General features: G+C 29.7%; 3 protein-coding genes across 3 annotated transcripts; all 3 read left to right on the top strand.

The window, feature by feature from the left end:
• The first annotated feature begins 6,483 nt into the window (after window positions 1–6,483).
• On the top strand, window positions 6,484–12,741 carry LOC148307483 (uncharacterized). Its single transcript, XM_088263426.1, has 2 exons — window positions 6,484–7,121; window positions 11,615–12,741. The coding sequence occupies exons 1-2, from the start codon at window positions 6,676–6,678 to the stop codon at window positions 12,306–12,308; spliced, it is 1,140 nt and encodes a 379-aa protein (XP_088119552.1). The 5' UTR covers window positions 6,484–6,675; the 3' UTR covers window positions 12,309–12,741.
• A 2,960-nt stretch (window positions 12,742–15,701) lies between these two features.
• Window positions 15,702–17,757, top strand: LOC148307482 (uncharacterized). Its single transcript, XM_088263457.1, has 3 exons — window positions 15,702–16,114; window positions 16,202–16,303; window positions 16,749–17,757. Exons 1-2 carry the CDS (start codon window positions 15,743–15,745, stop codon window positions 16,262–16,264), a joined length of 435 nt encoding a protein of 144 aa, XP_088119583.1. The 5' UTR covers window positions 15,702–15,742; the 3' UTR covers window positions 16,265–16,303; window positions 16,749–17,757.
• A 4,417-nt stretch (window positions 17,758–22,174) lies between these two features.
• LOC148307481 (uncharacterized) lies at window positions 22,175–22,889 on the top strand. The gene is made up of 2 exons (XM_088263331.1): window positions 22,175–22,321; window positions 22,434–22,889. Exons 1-2 carry the CDS (start codon window positions 22,212–22,214, stop codon window positions 22,771–22,773), a joined length of 450 nt encoding a protein of 149 aa, XP_088119457.1. The 5' UTR covers window positions 22,175–22,211; the 3' UTR covers window positions 22,774–22,889.
• The last annotated feature ends 268 nt before the right edge of the window (window positions 22,890–23,157 follow it).

Raw genomic sequence — 23,157 nt, 5'->3', positions numbered from 1 at the left:
TTTGCTAATCACTTTTTATCTGAAGACCGTAATTTTAATACATCAACGGGTATAGAAATTTTACATGTAAATAAAACTGGTCTTTGTTTAGATAATCTAGAAAAATTAGAAATAAATAAAGCAATCAATAAAGACTTACCCATAATAAAAAAACCAACATAATTTAACTCCGAGTCCACTTTTAAAAATATTCCCATTGTGATTCATTTATCGTCTTTCTCTCTTTCAAAAATTTTATTTTTACACAAATATCAAATCGTAATAATTTTATTTTTATTTTAATAATTTTAATGTAATAATTTTATTTTTATTTTATTAATTTTAACGTCATAATTTCATTTTAATTTTAATGACCTGATGATGGAATGATTTTCCGAAACCGGTATTCACAAATATATGTTTAAAAAAGTGGTATTACACAAAATAAACAAAGGGTGATAAGGAGAGTGTTTTATTATGTGACCATTTTGTCACAGCTTCTTTAATTTTCCAATAAATTGAGTGCAAAGGATATTTGTTGAAAAAGCTTTTTAGTTACAATTCAGGACCATAAAATATTTTACTTCATTTTATCATGAAATAAAAACCATTTTTTGGATCATTTATATTTTTTGCCTTCGACAGTTTTCTTTTAACTGTAACCGTTTTTGTGGAAATTTAAAAAAAACACAGACTGGGACATATTTGCGGGGGTAGGGTGAAAAAATTTGACAGGGACACTTCTAGGGTCCTAAGGAACACTTAAAAATTAAAATATACATAAATTTTAATCTGAGGTTTGACCTAAAATATGCTTAATTAGCCTGGACTAAAGGAACCGCTATCCATAGCCATAAGGTATAGGCGTAGAAAAATAACATGCTTGTATCATTTTAGTTGAATTTATTTATGAAAAAACGTAATTTAATTCAAAACCAATAAAAAATTGCCATTGTACAATTGTATTCCGTATTGGAAAACTTTTACTTTCGTTTATGAATGCACAATGTAGGTACTCGAATAAATCTCATTCTGTTACATCAGTCGCCATCAAGCGCCAGAGGCAAACTAGTCAAACATAAACACACAATAATAAATATTTGAAATTTACATTACTAAGTGAATTCAAATATAAAGATTTATAGAGTTGTCTTAAGGACACAATAAATAATACATACATTTTGACATTAACACGATTAATGAAAAGTTTAAAAAAAATTAAGGATCTTCGAAATAAAAATAAAAATAAAGTCTTTTTCCGTACTAATATCCCAGAAATAATTTGGTATTATACATTTGGGCTAATTTTCGTAGTTGGGTGGACATATTATGCTTGAGTGCATTCAGTGAGATCACTCAAATTTAGCCCATTGAAATGATGATATATTTGTACAGTGTTATGTCGGATAAAAGTCGGGATTGATTTAATAAATAAGGTCTTTCCTTCGCTACAATTTGTCAGTTCAACTCTGTCAGCAGACGGTATCCCGTACGTGTAATGTATAATATTAGTAACAAATGTAAAAATACATCGGAATTCAGAATAGAACCACGTGACGCTCATACAAATTGGCTGATTTTAAGAATTGGCTTACTTTCCTAACGGCCCTCCTGAATATCGTAATATCAGAATTTCCAGGGAATTCGTTTACAAATAGTACCATTCAAGAATGTTTTAATAACATAATAAATGTAATAATATGGCCATTGTAATGAGATGCATCATTAAGTATTTTAAATACTTAAAAGTGGTCTGGTCAGGAGTCGGAATAATATGTGGGTATATGGTATATGAGGAGATGCACGAGTGTGAAAGAGGCGAAGATTGTTTGCAAAGACAAATTAGGGTGGCATTCTATTCTCTCTGCCTACTATTTTACACTCTACACTTAAGTACGAGGTCTACGTTTCGACCAAAAACGCATGTGATTAATATTTTGTGTAGTTGTAAGGGAGTGAATAGTACAAGAAGATCCAAATGCTGAACTGTATGGAACCATAATGCATCAGACGTTATGAACAATATAAATATTTCACAATTTCGTTACTATTTAATTTTTTTGTTTTTTTAATCTCTGATTGTTTTTTAATAGTTTTATAACATAAATGTGGAATTGTTTAATTGGCTTTTTTTAACGTAACTATTTTTTGTTAATGTAATGTAATGTTTATTATTGTTAATGTAACTATTGTTTTATATGTAAGATGTACAATTCCCGAATAAATAAAATAAAAAATAAAATATCGTTAGATTTAATGTACTTGTTTGACTTATATGGAGTATCCTGGATAACGTATCCATCCATTATCTAAAAATGATTGCAAATTTTAACCGTATTATTTTATTTCATAAATTTAATTGTTTTGTTTTATAATATTACGTGAAGATATTAAATTAAAAACGTTCATATTAATTTTCTAAGCAAACCAGTAAAAATATGGTCGCTCGAGGACATCGCTCCTGAGACTGTTGCGAGTCAAAAAAAGACTTGTACAATTAGGTGAATTCGATTTTTCAATTCTCCTTTAACATATCGCTCACTCCTTTCAAGAACGTCATAAATAAAAAATCATCAATTTTCAGTTGTGCATGTTTTCGGAAAGCCCAGTAAATGTACTATATCCCAACAAAAGCGGCATATTTTTAACATAATATTTACCCGCTACAGGGCAGAAAGTGTTGTTTTTGCATTTTGAAGAAAAGGTATTGTTTAATTATTTTTTTAAATATATATAATATTTTTCAAATTGTGAAATAACCTTCAGGTTTTACCTAAAAAGATCTGTTGCATAGTAAAAAGTTCAATAAGTAGCTTGATATTTATTTTTAATAAAATGTGTTATATTTTTAAACTTTAAAAATGTTCTCCTGAAAAATCAAGTTTTTATTTTATTTATGACGTTCTTAAAAGGAGTGAGCGATATGTACGTACGAATATTACATAGGCATCATAAAATTATTTAAATCAACATTATTCAAGAAAAGTCAACATACGAAGGTACCAGTGGCGAATCGTAATTTTTCAGACAGGTGAGCTTTTATATATTTATACTTCAGCAATCCTTTTGGAAGAAAAATATTAAAATAAATTGAATTTTAAAATAAATTTCATTATGGTTTAAATCATTATCATAAGCCATAAAATGTAAATAATTAATACATTTTGCAGCGGTATCCGCTCTCAATATAATTAATTAATTTTATTTCATATATAGATGCGTCCGTAATCCTTCAGCTAGGCACAGAACGTAGTGCGTGAAATCTCAAAATTAAAACTTCGTACTTAAGCCATGCTCCCCGAGTATCAACATCCACTAAGGATTGCAAAACAACATGCACTAAAGGCCCGAAGTCTACGTGTCGACCAGAAGCGCATGTGATGTATATTTTGTGTAGTTGTAAGTGTGTGAATAGTGCTATGATAGTGACGTTTAGTATTGTTTGCAAGCTGGTGTAGTAGTTGTCCTGACGAAGAGACGGGTTCATCTCGAAACGTATATTACCAATATTTTTGTAAAAAAATTATAAAAAATTATAATAATAATCTAAAAATTAAAATATAACGCGTTAAGTACGTGGTGTTCATTACTACGAGTTTAACCTCAATTCTATTCAGTAAAATACAAATCGTTTTATTTCCTTTTAGTTTCTTTCTGAAAATAGATGCCAAGGATACCAGATTATAACGAGCTCCTTCGGGAAGCTTTTCTCGTTTGTTAACGTACCTACACTCTAAAGAGGCATTAATCCTCACATTTGTTGTGCGGTGTGTGGAGGGTAAACTGTCTACAATACTTACGAGTACGAGTATATAATATATTAATATATCCGGTTCACTCCTGGTAGGTACTTTGTACTTTGTGATGGGATTTCCCAAGAATAAAAATTCCTTTGCGTTTTTTCAACATTTTGCACCGCAATAACACATTTTAAATATGCACACAAAAATATAGATATGTATACGATGTACATATTCAAAATATATGATATTTATATTATGTACAGTGGTGCCTCGCATAACGAACGCCTCGCACAGCAAACGCTGCACACAACGAACTTCCTTTTCGTTCATTTCACGATTCATACAACGAACTTCGCTTCACACAACGAACTTCGCTTCACACAACGAAGTCGCCCACTTCACACGATCACTGCCGATTTATTGCATCCTTCCGCGCAGGCAGTCGTTAGTCACTGAGCAGTACGCTTAACTTACGCACGTGTCGCAGCAATCGTTCATCATTACAACGAAGTCGAAGCGGAAAATGGATGAAGATGTGCAAGATTCGATTATTTCTTAAAATTAAAAAATGTGTGTTTTTTTCATTATGTTTTTAGATGTATCTAAATAAAAATAATAACAAAAAATTTATCTTTTTTTTATGTCATCTTACCATATTTTATGCTACAGAACGAATTATTTTTTTTAACATGTATTGTTATGGGAAAACGCGTTTCACATAACGAACTTTTCGCATAACGAACTTGCTCCTGGAACGAATTAAGTTCGTTGTGTGAGGCACCACTGTATTTGTATTGATTCATATATACAAGACAATGAAACATAAAATAGCAAATAGTATAATGACGAAGTCGCATACTTCCATGATATTTAAATATCCCATTGACATTACCAATTATTAAGAGTATTGTCCAAACAAAAGGTGCTAAATACACAATGGTTCGTGGGTTATTCCTAAAACATTATGTATTTATAAACAAAACTTAAATAAGAATTTAAAAGAAATACCACACGTTTTTTACAAAATATTCCTCCATAACAATTTAATTTGAATTTGAAAGATGCTTTTACTGTACATGGGTAAAATGATTTTTTTAAATGTTAAATATATAATATTGCAAAAAAAATATATGTTTCATTTATCTGTTATTTTAACAAATTTTCATAATTGATTTATTTATAACGAAAAATTTATTCATAAAATACATTGTTCAAGGCCAAATCGCAACTTAATTTTCTCTAAATCCAGGTAACATTGTTCTTTATTTTTCTTCTTAAAAGCCCGTTTTTGTATTGAAAAAATAAGTTTTTCTTCGAAAAAAGGAATATTTTTTTCTATGTATATTCTAAAAAACAAAAAATATATATAAATAATCTGTATATATATATATATATATATATATATATATATATATATATATATATATATATATATATATATATATATATATATATATATATATATATATATTTATATATATATATGTATTTATATATATATAAATATATATATATATATATATATATATATATATATATATATAAATATATATATATATATATAGATATATATATATATATATATATATATATATATATATATATATATATATATATATATATATATATATATATATATATATATATATATATATATATATATATATATATATATATATATATATATATATATATATATATATATATATATATGTATATATGTATTTATATATATATATATATATATATATATATATATATATATATATATATATATATATATATATACATATATATATATATATATATATATATATATATATATATAAATAAATATATATATATATATATATATATATATATATATATATATATATATATATATATATATATATATATATATATACATACATATATATATATATATATATATATATATATATATATATATATATATATATATATAAATATATATGTGTGCTAGTGTGTGGGTGTATGTGTGCACTTTTTTGAAATAGTATTAAAATTTGGTCAGTAAGAATACATTTAAAATATTATAACGTTCACGAGTCTTCTTGATGAAGGTTTCTCCCAAAGTACCTACGAAATATAAACGTATAAATTGAATGTTACAAGTTATTAAATAAGTCTACACACGTTTCATGTGTAATCCTTTATCTCATATAAAAGATTTGATACATTGTATTAAGCACGACCAGCGTTGGATTAAGGCATTTTTCACTTATGCAGGGTCAAAATTGTGAGAAGGCTGATAGACCTTTTAATCCAGCCCTGCATAAGAATATTATGTTATATTACTAATCGATATAGATAATTTGTGTAGATACATTATGGCTACTGAATTTTCTTATTTTTACCTAGTTTCACCATACAAGCTATTGGTCACCTTAACTTTAACCTAAATGTGAAATTCATGTTGGATAGAGAGAAAATTCGTATGGCGTTATTTTTTTTTTTTGACGCAATGAGTAACGAACCCGGAATCTTATGCATTATGTGGTAACAATGATGGTGGATTAAACGGAACATTTACATATTGAATTTCTAGTGATTGTATTGAACTCTTTTTCTTATAATGTATCCGATCATGATTAGTAAGCATTACGCAATATCACTCTCTTTTTTATATTACTCTCGCAATGGTGAAAAAATATCGTAGGCGCTGCAACCTCGCTATTATTTCTAATCTATGTCCGGAGAGGGGTTAAGGCTTTGAGCCCATTCATGCAGCGGGGAATTCAGAAGGTGCATTACTCATCTACGTGCAACACACTCGATCATTATGGAGAGCACGATCGGCCTCAGCACGGGGGACTCCTGACTGCCAACTGCCCATCCTGGAGTCCAGCGACCTTCCCTCGCGACGTTTAATACCTCGCACACAGCGCTGTCGCCTTAGTTCCGATCCAAAGTCGTTACGCCAGACATCGCGATGAGAGCGATAGTGATCTTAGTGATAGCAATCACCGTGGGAGAGAGCCTCCAGTTGCCGGTAGACGGCGACGCGATAGTGTTCATAGACGATACGAAATACGAGGAAAAGGACCCCGTTATCACCCCGCCCGTACTTCCAGTACTGGAGCATCTTGACCGAGACCCCAGCACCCTGAGAAAGGAGGACAACGAAGTTTTACCGGCTAGGGACAGTGGTCAAAAGAAAGGGGTCAGCCCGAGATTCGGTTTGACAAATAGTTTCGGGGTGGTTCCATCGGGGAATGGAGGATTCACGGCGTCTTTCTCCCACGGAGTATCGGGTCTCGGCGGACACAGTCAGACTGGAAGTCACAGCGTGACTGTTGGCGGAGCTCCCCAAGGATTCCAAGTCTCCCAATCCTCCAGCCAGGCGTCTAGCTTCGGAAACAATCAAGGATTCCTCGGGTAATATTTAAAATTCCACCTGTAATTTTTAAAAAATTTTGTGCTATTTTTTTGTTATTTAGTCGTTATTCAGACCACATTTAATTTTTTTTTTTTAATAACCTGGAAAAAAATACCAATATTTATTCTATTACTACTGAACTTTTATAAGCAACCAATGGTGCATAGAGCTCTGCATCAAATAAATATTAAAACATTTTGAATTAAGTTTAGCGGGTTCGATTCCCGCCAATTGCAAATGAATTCAAGAAAAATTTATTTTCAATTGGTCTGGGTGTTTATGATGTATTTTTTACATTTACCTTCCCTATCCTTACTATCCTACCTAGAGACAAGCATCTAAAATAGACGCTATGCGGGTTATTCCTTAAAATATAAATAAAAAGTTAATGGATTAGGAAAAACTACATTAGGAAAAAAGGAATAGTTAGTTAGGGTGTATTTTTTAAAAATTGTTTAGCATTAAGGATTGGTAGGATTTTCAACACTTTCCAGATTATGATTATATAAAATAATCAACAATTCATTCCTTTTATATATATATATATATATATATATATATATATATATATATATATATATTACATATAAATAAATAAATAAAATGAATAAATATTTCTTCCGAGTTATTTGAAAGGATTTTTTAAAGAACATGTTAAAAGTAATAAAACATATATTTTTTCCAATACTAATTGAAGTAATTAGATTAATACGAGTATATCGCTGTCGATAATAGCGAAACCCGTCGCTATCAATAATATAGACTTGATTGAAAAAAGTAATTTTTTATTGTTTTGTTTTTTTTGTATCAATGATGCTTCTGTTCATAATGTTTACATTCAATTATTTGATTCCCATGCAAAACTAATATTCTTAAAAAATTTCAAGTTCATGAAAAATATGCAAAAAACCTCTTTGACATTCCTCGGCTGTGATTTTGAGAATATGTTCGTCCGAGCAAGTTTTTGTAAAGTTGTTATGGAAATTTTTGTGTCTGCATTTGCATATTATAAGGAAATACATAAATACAAGTCTAAAGTCTAGAGTAACCATGAAGATCACAATATTCTAAGCTATGTATAAATTGATATAAAATGGTCAAGTTGTTATTGGTTAGTTGGTTTTCTTAGGAACTTAAATCTTAGGGTACTCAATTCGATTCCCCACTCTCCCATGGTTTCATTTCAATTTCAATTTTATTTTATTTCTTTTATTCATTTAACATAAACTTGGTGCAAGATTATTAAAACTGAACCATTAAGAAACAAATACAATTTAATATTAATTAAATAGATACCCACCCAGATACGTCAATATGTCATATGAACCTTGGCATAAAGGTAAATTAATTAATAAAAGTAAATCAAAAGTCATCCTCTTTTATACAGTAGTTAGGTAGACACTGGAGTCGTTGGTTCGATCCCATCATTTGCAAAATGAATTTATTTATTAATTTTTAGCTGGTCCTGGTGCTTTTGTGCATATTTTACACTTACCTCCCGCGTTTTTTCTTCAATTATAAATTAATTATTCTTTATAAAATTGAAAATAAAATATCAACGTAAGATTCTCATGAACCAGAGACTGGCGGTTTTTTTTCTATTTAAATGAATAATCGTGATTTATTCAATGAATTTATTTTGACCCAAATCAATAAAAATCAAAAGACAAACGACTGACTGACAAAACAAATAACTGCGACTATACTGCTGTCGAAGCAGATCGCCAGAATTTTTCTACTTGCGTAAAATTTACTCTTATTAACGACGCAACTAAGTGACTTCAACACTCATTGAACAAATCACAAATTTCATTCATAGATGGGTGCGTTCACCGCTACTTAAAAACACCAAATTAGTAATATTTTTGCGTAGTTAAAAAATACAAGCGTTATGAAAGTACATCATCTATGCCGTTCGCGAATTGCGTAATTTCAATTTATCCACATGAATAATCGTAAATGATTCATCATGAACAAATCCTTTTACATATAATACTTATATCCCACACGCCCAAATATCTAATTGTCTTTGTGATAATTCATAGAAATCCCAACTATTATATATTAATCATCCTATTATATTTTATTCGCTATGATTCGAATGGATCCTTTGAATGGACTATTAAATACATTTTTGACACAATCAAAAACATAACGTCAATTAGTTTATTTGATTAGAATTGAACAATGCAAGGTCAGAAGAAAACAGCACTCCCAGTGGTGAATAAATAAATTATTTTTAGCGATGGTGACATTAGCGACTGGTTTTCCATAGTTTTAATGCGTGCAACCTTCAGGAGTGTTTCCCAAGTGATAACTTTGTAGTAGTCTGTGATAAGTAATAAATACCCAGTGCTTACTACTTCTACTTACTGTTAACCCTGACCGTAAAATTATCGAACGATGTTTCAATGTATTATTGTATTTATCAAGGATCCTGTCGAAATGTAATACCGATCCATTAAACCGGTCAATAAGAAAAGGTGGGCGTGTGTAAGTCAAATACTTTATAGATTTCCATCATATTTACATACGAATATAATAAAGTACTTATGGTATCAAAGAAAATTTGTTTTACCGCAGGTTATGATAATTGTTGGGTAATATATCCAACATTAAACAAGGTTTATTGGATTGAATTCTACATTTATTTATGTATATGTTAATACGTGACGCGTTTCGTCTTATTAAGACATTATCAAACACTCTAAACCTTGTTTAATTTTGGATATATTACCCAACAATTCAATATGAAATTCTACCAACTGTCTGCAGTTACAATAAATAGGTTATGATAATATTATAATTCGTGGCGAATAATTTTAAACTCTCTCATCGAATGTTTTCTTAACCTTGCCCATAAAACTAAGATGTTTTTTTGTAAATAATTAGTAATTATAAGTTTATGCAACAAAGCTTCACGAAAAAATGTTTGTATTGTGTTTTTAATTAGAATAAAATAAGACATTCATAAAAAAATACGTACCTATAAAAAGCGAGGGTTCAAGAAGAGCATTCAATTTTGGATTACCTTACAAATTATGATTTTTACCATGGAAATTGCCATTTTTTTCATTATACTAATTTAAGTTCTACTTTAAAAAAATTGGTTAAAATAGTTAGCATCACATATTTTTTTCGATCATGGTACACTCTATACTTATGGCTTTTATTTCAATATTTCTCCAATAGGTTCTACTAGATATTATCATATATTCAGGGTTACGATACCTAATTTTGGATAGGCCTTCTTAATTTATAAATTGATAAAGTTCCTGTTATTCAAGGAAGGCTACAAACTTAAAACATAGTAAGTACATCAAGATGGGAAATAATTTCATTCGGCTGATGTCCTTACAATGATTATACTCGTAATACTTTAATACGTTTAGGGGTACACTTATTGATAACATTGAATAAATATTCAAATATAAAAATGCACATGTTTTTTGTTTGTTACACGCGATTGAACCTTGTGTCTACAAAATTTCTCCTTGAACTTTTCTATAGTAACGATCGTAACTGAATTTCAAAAAAGTAGTTTTTTTTTTTAATATTTTATATCTACCGTATTTACAATAAATCATAGAATGATATTAATATTTATTCACGCACACCTTCTTACATGTTCAAATGTAATGAAATTATCCTCGACAGTTAAAAAAATGTTTTAAGTATTTGAAAATATTTATCGTCAATATTTATTCATCATGAACGTAAAATATTTTCAAATAATTGTTAAATACGTAACGTAACGCAATTTTTTAACATTTTGCAAAAACTCAATACATTTACAAAAAAAAATAAGAACGAGTGTGATAAGTGAACATATCAATATCTTACGTGAACTTGAAAACAGTGTGCTTTTCCATTTGTCACAATATGATATTATTAAATGTTTATACTCGTAAAAGCTGTATATGACGTATTGGATTAATATACAATGTACACATAATTTATAGTATTAATATAAATCAAAAGACGACGATTAATGAATCCAAAATTAATTTTTTTATTGTAAAACAGAATCTACGTTGTTGCCTGCTATATAATTCTGCACATAAATATCTCCATTTAGTTTTTTCCGACATCATTTAAAAAACCCTCGTAAGGCGAAACAGCTGTTAGAAGAAAAAATACTAGAGATATACATGTACATCATGTTTTGATTTATATTAATAGTTTAATGGAATTCACAAAGTAAACACCAATTCAATTGTTGTAATATCATACACAATTATTAATTTACGTAAAACATAAGACATAATTACTACACCCAATCCATAAAATTATATATTAAATTAAACATGTAAAATTATGTATTAAATTAAAATATCCAACCTTGTGAAACGTGCAAGCCCTAGCATTTTTTCTTAATTAAGAAGCTTTGCATACTTAAGATAATAAGCAATATTATGGAACGGTACGAATTAAGAAAAAGTTTGTAAAATTTACTATGTAAATTAATGTTTTTTTTTCTTCATCTTTTCAGGTCATCTTTATCCGCTAGCCAAGCGAGCAGTCAATCTTCCAGCTTCACAGCTGGTCACCAGGGAATATCTTCCGCTTCATCAGGCGCCTCATCGTCCAACCTTGCGGGAAGTGGTTTCGGTCAGGGTTTCTCCAACAGCAACTCCCAGAGTCAAGCTTCTGCAGCATCGATAGGACTTAATGGCATATCTTCCGCTTTCGGTCAAGGATCCGGCCAAGCGGCTTCTTTCCCCGGAGGAAGCTTTTTTAACGGGCAAAGCTCGTCGGGAGCTTTTGGAAACGGAGCGATTGGACAAGCTTCTGGAAACGGATTCAGTTCTAATGGGTTTGGCCAAAATCCGAACGGATTCGGACAAAATTCAAACGGATTCAGACCAAATTCAAATGGCTTCAATCAAAATTCGAATGGATTTTCTGGCAGTGCAGCCAACAGTCAGTCACTAGCCGCTGTGAACTCCGGTAGGGAGCAGGGCTTCGGATTCAACCCTAACAATAGAAGGCCTAATAACTACAATCCACCGCGAAATAGGTTTGGGTCTACGATAGTTTTTCCAGGGCCTTCCAATAATCAAGCGAAAAATGTACAATATCAACAACTACCAACAGGTTTAGTTCCACCGCGCACCGGTAGATGGCAGCAATTCCGACAGCCGAGACGAAAAAGTGAATATCAAATCATAAGAATAGAAATTTAAAAACAAACAAATTGTTATATGTAAACAAATGTATATTAATACATTATGTAATAAGAGTACAAATTGTACAAACGAAATTACAGACCGTGATACCTTTCAAACCTGGTTGGTACCTTGTCATTTTTATTTGATAGACACCAAACTATCGAATTATGAAGTTATATAATTATAATTATAAAAAGAATTATTTATGTATTTATAGATTTAATTTATTTTAAAGCGTGTATGTGCCATCTAACAAATAGTTATTATTACTTTTTTATAATGAATTAATGTTACATTTCACTACTTAACTTTGTTCCGATGCGAATGTCAATAAAATATTTGTAACTATCATGTAATAATATTTACCATATAAGTATGTATGATACTACCATAAAATATAAAATTTCACCCTGTCTTTTATTTTTTTTCATTAGTCCTTTTTCAATTTCAACGCTATATTCATTGACTTTGAAATCAGTACATGCAATATTTTCTGATCTGTCCAAGCGGCCAGACTATGGAATGAATTACCTCTCTTTTTAAAAAATGCACCTTCTCTGATAACTTTTAGGAAACGTCTGAGACATTACTATTTATCATTGGAATCCTAACTGTCCATCAAATCTTCCCCCTTAGTTTTTCCCTCTACCTACTTCCTTAAACTCCCTTTTTCCTTTGCCCTCCTTATCTTTGTAATTTATGTTTTTTTAAATGTTAATTTTTAATTTATATTTTTTTAATGTTCAAGCATATCTACCCTCTGCAAACAGCTGTATATGTTATCAAACGTTTTGATCAATATCACTAGTCTGTTTTTGGTTGGTTGGAAGATATTGCTTTTTAGCAATAGCCCGCCAATGTACTTATTTATTTTCTGTACATGAAGTTTAAATAAAAAAAATATTTTCAAATTTTAGAAATAATTTTATGGTGATAAAATCTTTCATTTCCTAATATTCAATAGGAGGATGGAATTTTTTCATTATTTGATTTAGCAGTCATTTTTGTGCATTCATTTTTTATTTGAATTTTACTTGGTAATAGACAATAATATCACTAATAGACAGTCAATTTCCTATACAGGAATTTAATAATAATAAATAAATAATATGCATTTAAGTGACTCCAGAAGCGATATATTAATTATTCATACAATAAAAATGCAATGATGTATTAAGTAATCATATTATAAAAGAAAAATGGTTCTCAGAAATATTTTATTTTACATTTTGTATTATTGTATGAAGATATTTATGCTTTTATTTTTCTATGTGCCTAGCTAAATAAATAAACAAAATTTAAAACTTACCATCACGCCCCTTCCTCGCAGGGGTGGACAGATATAATAAAATACCACACCAGTCTGTCTTTGCAAAGAATCTTCGTCTCTTCCACATTTATGCATCTCCTCATACATACCCTCCGATTATTCCGACTCCTGACCTGACTACGGCAGAGTATTTAAAATGCTTAATCATGTCAAGTCTTTCTCGATCTTACTCTGCTACTATTAACAAGAAAAATTGTTTTACTGTTTTATGCGAGATCTGAGATTTGAAATACTGAAGTATTTTGTAAAACAAAAAGGTTTGTTCAAAATCCTTTAATTTGTTTAAATTATGTACTTTCAATTAAACGCTCAACTTGCTTATTTAAAGCAGTAAATTTTCTTAGAAATTTAGGACCTAATAAGAAAAGAAACTTGACTAAAAAGGCTTAACAATAAATCGGTTTAATCGTTCAGTTTTCTAAATAAAATTTGTGAATAAATATGAAAATGTTTCAACATTTTCAGTGTATCCAAATACTGGATTATCTCTAATTATAGTAGTTATTTATTATATTATTTTTTGACATCCCAATATGATGAGGAAAATGCCCAGACTTCCATATTCTTCTTCATCTGTGTTGAGATGTCAAAATTTAATATGATAAAAAAACATGTTCCTGTATCGGCATCCCGATCTTCGATAATCGATTCGCGAAAACCTCATCTCGAAAATTGGCGGGTATTTACTACTTTCGAGAGGCACGATCGGACAAACAAGAATACTAATTGTAGGACGGCATGCCCGAAGGTCAACCAAAGTCAAGGGCACACAACATGGCTGCCATGCAGTCATTAGCTTGGCGTGGCTCCGCATCACATTAGGAAAAACAGAAGTGCTCATCCCATCAACCCAAACTGGTATCTCTAGATGCGGTGTAGTTAGCTGCCAATAACACGAAGTATCGTTGAAGAAACAGACAGGCACCGGGGCGTAGTTGGGTAGTCGCGGGTTCGATTCCCGCCAAGTGCAAAATAAATTCAAGAGAGATTTATTTTCAATTTGTCCGGATATTTATAATGTATTTTTCACATTAACCTTACTATCCTAAAATTTAATTTTTACTTGGTAAAAACCACTTTTTCTCAAAACATTGTGACACGCGTATCGATGCATACGGTGTTTAATAATGATGCGGAATGCATGAAACACGTGTCGCAACCTATTTTGAGTAATAGTGATATTTATTATCACGTAAATTTTAAATTAAAAAAAAATATTGATATTACCACTAAGTGACTGCCGAATGAATAAATGAACTTGTTTTATTTAATCTCATAATCAGTTCGCATTTTAGTCACACAATTTACGTACATGTACCGTTAATTTACTAATTTTAAATATTGATTAATTAAAGTAAAATATTTACCCCTTAATAAGAATAAAAATAAAAATAATAAAACAATAACGGCTCAGAGTTAGGTGAAAGGATATTTTCTGATAAATTAAGTTTCTATTTGTAACCAAACAGATTACTCGAGTTTTTAAATAAATAAATAAATAATCATATTTTTAAAACTGAATCTTTAATTTACAAAATTTCATTGGGTTTACAATTTTGAAAAATAATAATCAAACATAAAACCATGATTTTAGAATTATTTTCCAGTAATGATTTCGTACTATGTAGGTGCTCGTACCTGATGTTATTACGCATTTTTAGAAATAAAATGTAAAATATATATGAGGTGTAGAAGATTGGTGACTGTGTTAAAAAACGATTTTTTGGCAAGCCACGTTTTGTTTTACTTTTTGTTTATAAATCTAATAAAGAATATAAATAAATTAATATATTTTTTTTTTATATTGAAATTGATATATAAAATAAATAAATAAATGTTTGTGTCATGAATATATTGTGAATGTTCTCATTGGTTGCGAATCGTAATCAAGTTTACATAATTTGAAGCCTCATTTTCAGTTCTTAAATCTACGAATAATAAGACATATGCTAAACATACAGACACTCTCGTTATTATGTATTATTTTTTGTTGTTGTTTTGATGCAGAAAAACGAGTTCTCATCACGTCCAGGATAAACACATATCTCATATAAATACAGCTCGCCCCGAGTACCGGCAGTCAGTCGCTCTGACTGCAGGGAAGAGAGAAACAACCACCATGTTACTATTTAATTATATAGCTACTGGTTTACTCTGTTTGGGCGTAGCGATCGCCGCAGACAACGAGAACCCAGACACCGAAATCACGAGGGTCCAAGCGCTGTCGGACGAAGGGAAGAGCTTCTCAGGCCCAAGGGATAACACTGATAACGTGTACGCTATCAACATCTTACCGTTGCAAAGACCGAGAAACCCAGGGAATCAGGCTGCAGAGAGTAATGATGTGAACCCTGCTGTATCTAACGGAAGAGTTCCGGCTCTGTTCTTCTTTCAGCGGGTCAATACTAATACCGATGGACGTCTTCCCGATGGCATTTACTACAGGCCGGCTGAGGGCGAGAAAGAAACACCTCCGCCGATACTTCAAAAGGTAATTTGCCCAAATTTTATAACTTGTGTTTTGAAATTATATCTAAAATGTAATTATAAATAATATTAATAAAAATCGTATTTATAGGATATTACCAATCTTCAAGCGTTTGCGCTAGCTCCTGAGGTGTACAGACCTTCAAGAGCTTAGAAGCTGATTTACAACTGATTTCATAAATAATAAACCGCAGTAAGTCGCAATTTCATTAGTTGTATAATATAACATTAATTAACATATTTTTTGTATTTCTTATTAGGTGCCCATGATAAATTTGTATTGGATATACTGGTAAAAATTATAAATTAATATATATCTAAAAATAACCTGTGTATCGGTTATTCTCGTATACTCATTACTACAAATAGTAATTGAATATTTATTCTAAATAATTATTGTTTAGTAATAAGAACAAACAAACATCCTCCAAGTATTATTTATTAATATCTTCAACATTTAATTATTGAATAGCTAGTACGAGTATAATACATCTATTGTTAATGTTTTTTTTTTCTACTAATGTGGCATGATGAACTTCATAAAATCATATCAGTTAAATTAATTAAGTGTTATTTTGTTTCTTAATGTATGAACATTACAATGTTTTTAGTAATCAATGAGAATTATTTTATTTCAGTTATTACCAAAGATCATCAAGATTCACAACACAGCACGGCACTTACGGCCTTCTTATGTGGGGATCATAGCGGAGTGTGAATTTCGGTGATGGTTTTTGAATGGGAAGGTCGGAACAGTAACGTCATAAGTCATCTGCTCAATATAATTTCATATACATAAATCTTATGATATATGAATACAAAAACAACCGCCATGTCATATATTCTAAGAGTGATTATTTTGGGTTTTAAAAATACAATATTTATTATTTTCAATTAAATTTTTAAAAAAAAACTTTTAGTTTCGATGCTTACACATTTTTTTTACCATAAGTTGTTATTATTGTTTTACAAATATTATATTTTAATTTAATCAATGATTAATTGTAGGTGCTTTTTACGCACATATTTTTTTTCAAAAGTTGGTAAAAAATATTTATAAAGTTAGTATAATATTATTTTTAATTATTTGTTATGCTTTCTAATTAATTAATTAATTTTAAGGAGGCTAATCCCTCTTAAAAACAGGCCACAAGGCCTACACCAAGAAGAAGAAGAAGATGTTATGCTTTCCGCATATTAAAAAAATGTTTTGTTATTTTTTCCTATTTTTGCATTATTGTTTATCATTTTTTTTAATAATTATTTTGAGTGTCGTTTATTAATGTCGTTAATAATAAAATTTCATTATTACTTGTTTTTTTATTGAATTATTTTTATTTAGAATTTTCCTTTTTCTTTTAATATCATACAGTAATAATGTACTCACATATGATTTTAAATTTAAAACAACCAGAAATTTGTTAATATCTTAATATTTTATTTACCCTTGATTAAAATAATTTCCAATGATAATTTTTTTTTAATATGTAATATACACCACATTTATATTTTTATACATGTACATTTTTATTTAATATATTAATCTTTGGACGTTTATCCCTTGCGTGATAAATATTCAACAATTGGCTTCATAATAATTATTTCACAATTGATAAAATTTCAAAAATTGTACGCTGTTAACTATTAGTAAATAAATAAAAATAAATGTGATTGTTTTATTAGGATATCACATACACGAATATTTTATTTATTTATTTTCCCACTTACCCTTTTCATTAATTTTTAATTGAAACATCCAAATTATATTTATTCAAATACGGAAACATTTTATTCATTTTGTAAGATTATAATTTTTACCTAAAATATTTAAATTCGCTTACAGCTTCATAAAAAATTAACGTACTCTATTAATTTACCAAAACTGTATGAATTCCATAAAACGATATCTTAATTATATAAATAAAATATAATTTTGTTAGTAGAGGAGGAATACTAAATAAGTCTATAAAAATACATAAAAAAATATACAAATGACAGTTATTTTTATTTGGAAGAGATCAAATTTAGATTTTCGTTTTTAAAAGTTTTTTATTCGGAATGAAAGCACCATCTGTTGAACGTTACAGCAACACACATATTACTAAACATTGCTCATGGCGGTCAGCGCGCTTCTCGACAGCTGCTTTTTTTTTATCATTTTCAATGATTTGGATTGCATTGTTGTTTCATACAGTGTCAAAACTTTCATTGCATCACTAGCATTGTAAAATTTAACGTATTAGAAATATGTGCTTTCTATTTTCTTTCTATTCCATTTGACCGGTCTGAGCCATGGCAACGCGTGACCTGGTACAGCTGATGTAAAAATAAATAAATTTTCATCTTGACCTCATACATGAGAGCGTGTTATCCACTTTACCACGGAGATACTACAAAATACGTACGAGTACCTGTTTTTCGGACAAAGATAAATGGGGTTTTGCGTCGCATTTTTTTGAATGCCTTTGTCAGAGTGTGTTCAAACATTCAAATGTGAGTATTTTTGTATCGTGTGTTGCAAAGATTTGACCTCGACATTGAACTTGAACTAGAACTATACATTTGATTGACCCTATAAGTTATCTTCCACAACGCGCGCCTCAATACATTTAATAAAATTACGTCTGTTAAAAAAAAACTTGTTAGATAAATACTAACTAGGTACCTGACTTATTAACGTTCGCCGAAGCCTGTTATAATATACCTACCATATGTTTTGTACAGTATCGAACAGATTAATTGAAACAAAACATTTTTTTTTGTATTTTCAACACTCTCTAAAAAAATGTTTTGGGGTGTTCCTCGTATTATGGACCAGGCGAGGCTGCTTCTTTCCGTGACTGAGATGATGAATGGCGAGAAATAATACCCAATTCTACCAGAAAAGATACCAGCGATACAAAAACGAAAGTCAAATGGTAATGGAATATTTCAGCAGGATTTAACCCCCTGCCACAAATCCAAAAAAAATATGAAAATTTTCACACAAAAACAATGAACTGTGATGGTCTGGTCAAGAATTTTGTTAGATATAAACCTAATTGGAAATCTATCAACAATCTGTAAGAATCGGCTCTCCAAAATTGATTGCACTACGGTGGAAAAGCTCGATTTGTCCATAATTCAGGTATGGTTTCGAGACGAAAAAATGGGATCCACGTGCCAAAACCTTATATAATAAATGCTAAGAAGAGTAAAATCTTTGGTTGAGCCCAAAAGAGATCATATTAAATATTAATTTGTGATATAACTAATAAACCAAAGATTTTACAAAACTTTTTAGGAAAATGCAACGAAAATAAATTTTGTTTCATTTAATCTGTTCGATACTGTAGTACCCGATATACTGTTTATAAACCCACAAAATGCAAATTTACAGATGAATGATGTTAACATATTTTTTTCCAGAACATTTTCACACTGAAATGCCTTTGAACAGTTTTGCATCCAATAAAAAATGTTATCAATTCCAAAATATATTTTTATTGTAACTAAAAATAAAATACTTTTTTTAATAAATACAAATAATGAAATGAAAATTTGTTTTTATTACATAAATAGTTAATAAATACAATCAATCATCTTCTTCCTTGTTATGTTTTAATTTTTTCAACTTTATCAATTTATTATGTTTCGTAATTTGGCGATATCTTCAGGAAATATGCATTAAAATTATTTACCATACATTGACTGGATTTTGTAAAAAGTGTTTCAATGTTCCATAGATGTTACGAAGTGTGAATTTTTTCGTAACCAAAACTTACAAACAAGTTTCCCGTATTATATCATTTAAAATATCATAGCTCTGAATACAGACGAATGTGTGGCAAAACGATGTTTGATAGATGTTCGAATGATGAAATAAGGAAATAATGCAAGGCTGAGATAATCATTATCGATAAAATTAAGAAAGATGTGTTGAGATGGTTTTGACATGTGGAACGTATGAGTGAGGAAAGAACGGTTAAACACATTTATGAGGCGAATGTAGTTGGAAAAAGAAGCAGAGGAAGACCGAGGAAAACTTGGCACAACTAGGTATGTCAAATACTTGAAACCGGTCAGGAGTCGCAATAATCGTCGGGTATGTATGAGGAGATGCATGAATGTGGAAGAGGCGAAGAATGTTTGCAAAGACAGAGTGGTGTGGCGTTCGATTCTCTATGCCTACCCCTGCGAAGAAGCGGCGTGATGCTTAGTAAGTTAGTTTAAATATCATAGTGGCTCGGATGAAATCACAAAAAAACTTCGAAATCGAAAAATATTTTTTTTCTTTGAAATAAAAACATGGATTTAAAAACAAAAGAGTTATTGAAAGGTAAGGAGTTTAAAAAAATCCCTATGCATCCAAAAAAACAATTCCGATACATATTCTTTAAAAAAATTGGTCCAGGAGAGACGTGTGTTCGCTCTATGTGTGCGATGTATATGTAAGGCCTAAAAAATAAAAATTATTTTAAAAAAATGCTAACAACAGCAATTGTAATTACAGAATCTATAAATTAAAATCTTGTTAACCGAGAAATAATTTAGACACAATAATATGTTTAAATACATTATTAATATGATTAGCATTGAAATTAACTTGTGACGCATTAACAATCATCGATTCGTGAGATTCGTGATGAATTGCTTTATTAATACAATACGCTCTCGCGGGTGTTTGAAGAAAAACAGTATGAGCACCGTGACTCCGGCAAGTTCCCAAGCACAATAAATCATTATTTTTAGTCTAATCAAGAGTTGCACGTGAATATGATCATATTATATTAACTGTACATAAACACATGTACCAATCTTCGAATTTATTCAGTCTTTTAAGCATTGCAATTTTTGATATTCCTATTAAGGCCCAGTATTCGTTAAGTCGCTATTTAAATGCTTTTCTATAAATCCAGGTAACATTTTACGTGATTAATTTTTTTCTTAAGACACCGTTTTTCTATTGAAAAATAGGGTTGTTCATCGAAATAATGATATGGTTTTGCAAAGAACAGGTTATTGAAAGGAAAGGCGTTAAAAAAATGATTTTTCCATAATTATACATACTTACTAAAAAAATTAAAATAAAAATATCCAATATAAATTCTTTAAAAAAGCCGGGCGTTAAGAGACTTGTGATATCTCCGGTGGCCGGCGGGTGATTAAATTCTGTGTTTGCGTTGTTTCCCTTTAATAAGTTTTTTTTCATTTCAACAAAAATTAATACTATTAGTATTTTGATAAATATGTTACCTCAACCTGTTAAAATCGCTTAAGAAATTAATTGACCTAAGGATAAATTGTATCATTTCCGGAAAAATATTCTAGAAATCAGTAAACCGAAATTTTTAAACTATAAAATTATTTTATTTTAAAAGTTGAGGTTAGTGCAAATAATTATAGTATATTTATACATCCAATATTATCAGGTTCGTGCAATACGAATATATTATTTCCTAAGTATAATCAATAATAAGTTTATAGGTACACATAAGATAAAAACACGTGTAAACTTAACAATATGGATATTGTTTTTTTTTGTTAATTCAGAATTATTATATTATAAACCTTGTTATTAGGACTTGATTCATTGTAGCAATTACAGTGGCGACACGTGACAAAAACTATGATTTTAAAAATATGTTTAGAAAAAAATATTACAATAAAATTGCGCATTCAAGTATTGTAAAAAAATAACACAGAACAGACAGAAGTTTCAATTCTCCATAATAAGTATTCTTATTTTGTTTACCGTAATGGCCAAGTATTCATATCTTTAACTAAAATTTTGTAAAAAATCTTTCTAAAAGATTTGCTACATACAAAAATCAGAAAAGATTTAGTTACTAAAAATTCGAACATTAATAATAATTTGTTTTGGTTGTAAACTAGCAACAAAGATGAACAAAATTTTACAAATATTATAACAATTTGATTTTTGTTCTAAAAATACACGTATGACGGTATTTTGGAGTATTGAAAATACAATATTTACAGTATAGACGTCTGCGACACGGTATCAAAAAATCCAAGCCTTAAGGACACTTTTCCTGAATGATACAAAAACAAACCTAATCTTTCTTGTACTTACGTATATTACAAAGAGTGCTGTTAGAACTATGGATACGTTTTATTCCCTGTTGTGCATCATGGGAGTTTCTCGCACCGTCACAGGTTACACTGATTTGATATCAAGACTACCAATCGAGATTGCTTCAATCATATTCAGGTATGTATCAATAACTTTTGAAAGCTTTTTGAGATGTGTTTATTTTTTTATTCTGACTTGATTTTATAGGTTTTGGCTTTCTTTTCTAATAGTTTCTGTTTTGTTTTTTCAGGAAATTAGATGCCAAGTCTCTGTCCGCTGCATCCAAAGTCGATACCATCTGGGCTGACGTCATAAAGGGAGACAAGGTACTGAGGAGTAGACTTCGCAGGTACAGGCGTGACTCTACACTTTGTGACCCTCTCAACCTGCGCAGATTTCGCACTACTGGTGAACGACAGAAAGAAGAACCAAAATCGACCAGGAAGTCGGTTACTCTTCCTGGTTTCTTCAGTGCTGGAAATACTTTCAACTTTGCAAAGAAGTGTGACTCTACCAGTCGATCCTTGAAACGGTCAAGATTTGAAGACGTTATTGCTAATAGTTTTAAGAAACCTAAGCTGTTTCGATGATTTTTGAGATTCGCAAAACACATTTTTTAAGATTTTTTTTGTAATCATATATTTATAAAAGACGACTTCTTTCTTAGTAATTTTGAATTATCTCGAGCTTAAATAACTATTTTTCTATATACCTTCGCATACAAAATTGAATGATCATAAAAAAGATTATAGTTTAAATGCTGACATGTTTTTTTTTATTTATTTAATATTATTACTTCAAGATTATTGTTTTAATTTAATTCATTTGATAGACGTTTCTACTTTCGACAATCTTAAAATTAATTACGCTGTTCTCTCCAATAAAGAGACTAGGCTCTTGTTCTTGGAGAAGGACTTACTGTTTATGTTTGATATTTTTTAGTATTTTATTTTCTGTGTTTTTTTCGATTAACG

Source organism: Brachycentrus maculatus, unplaced genomic scaffold, assembly GCF_059751285.1.
Source record: "Brachycentrus maculatus isolate JH-2025_06_01 unplaced genomic scaffold, ASM5975128v1 h1tg000199l, whole genome shotgun sequence".
Taxonomy (NCBI): domain Eukaryota; kingdom Metazoa; phylum Arthropoda; class Insecta; order Trichoptera; family Brachycentridae; genus Brachycentrus; species Brachycentrus maculatus.
Note: the sequence above shows the minus strand (reverse complement) of the source record. Positions and strands in the feature narration are given on the sequence as shown.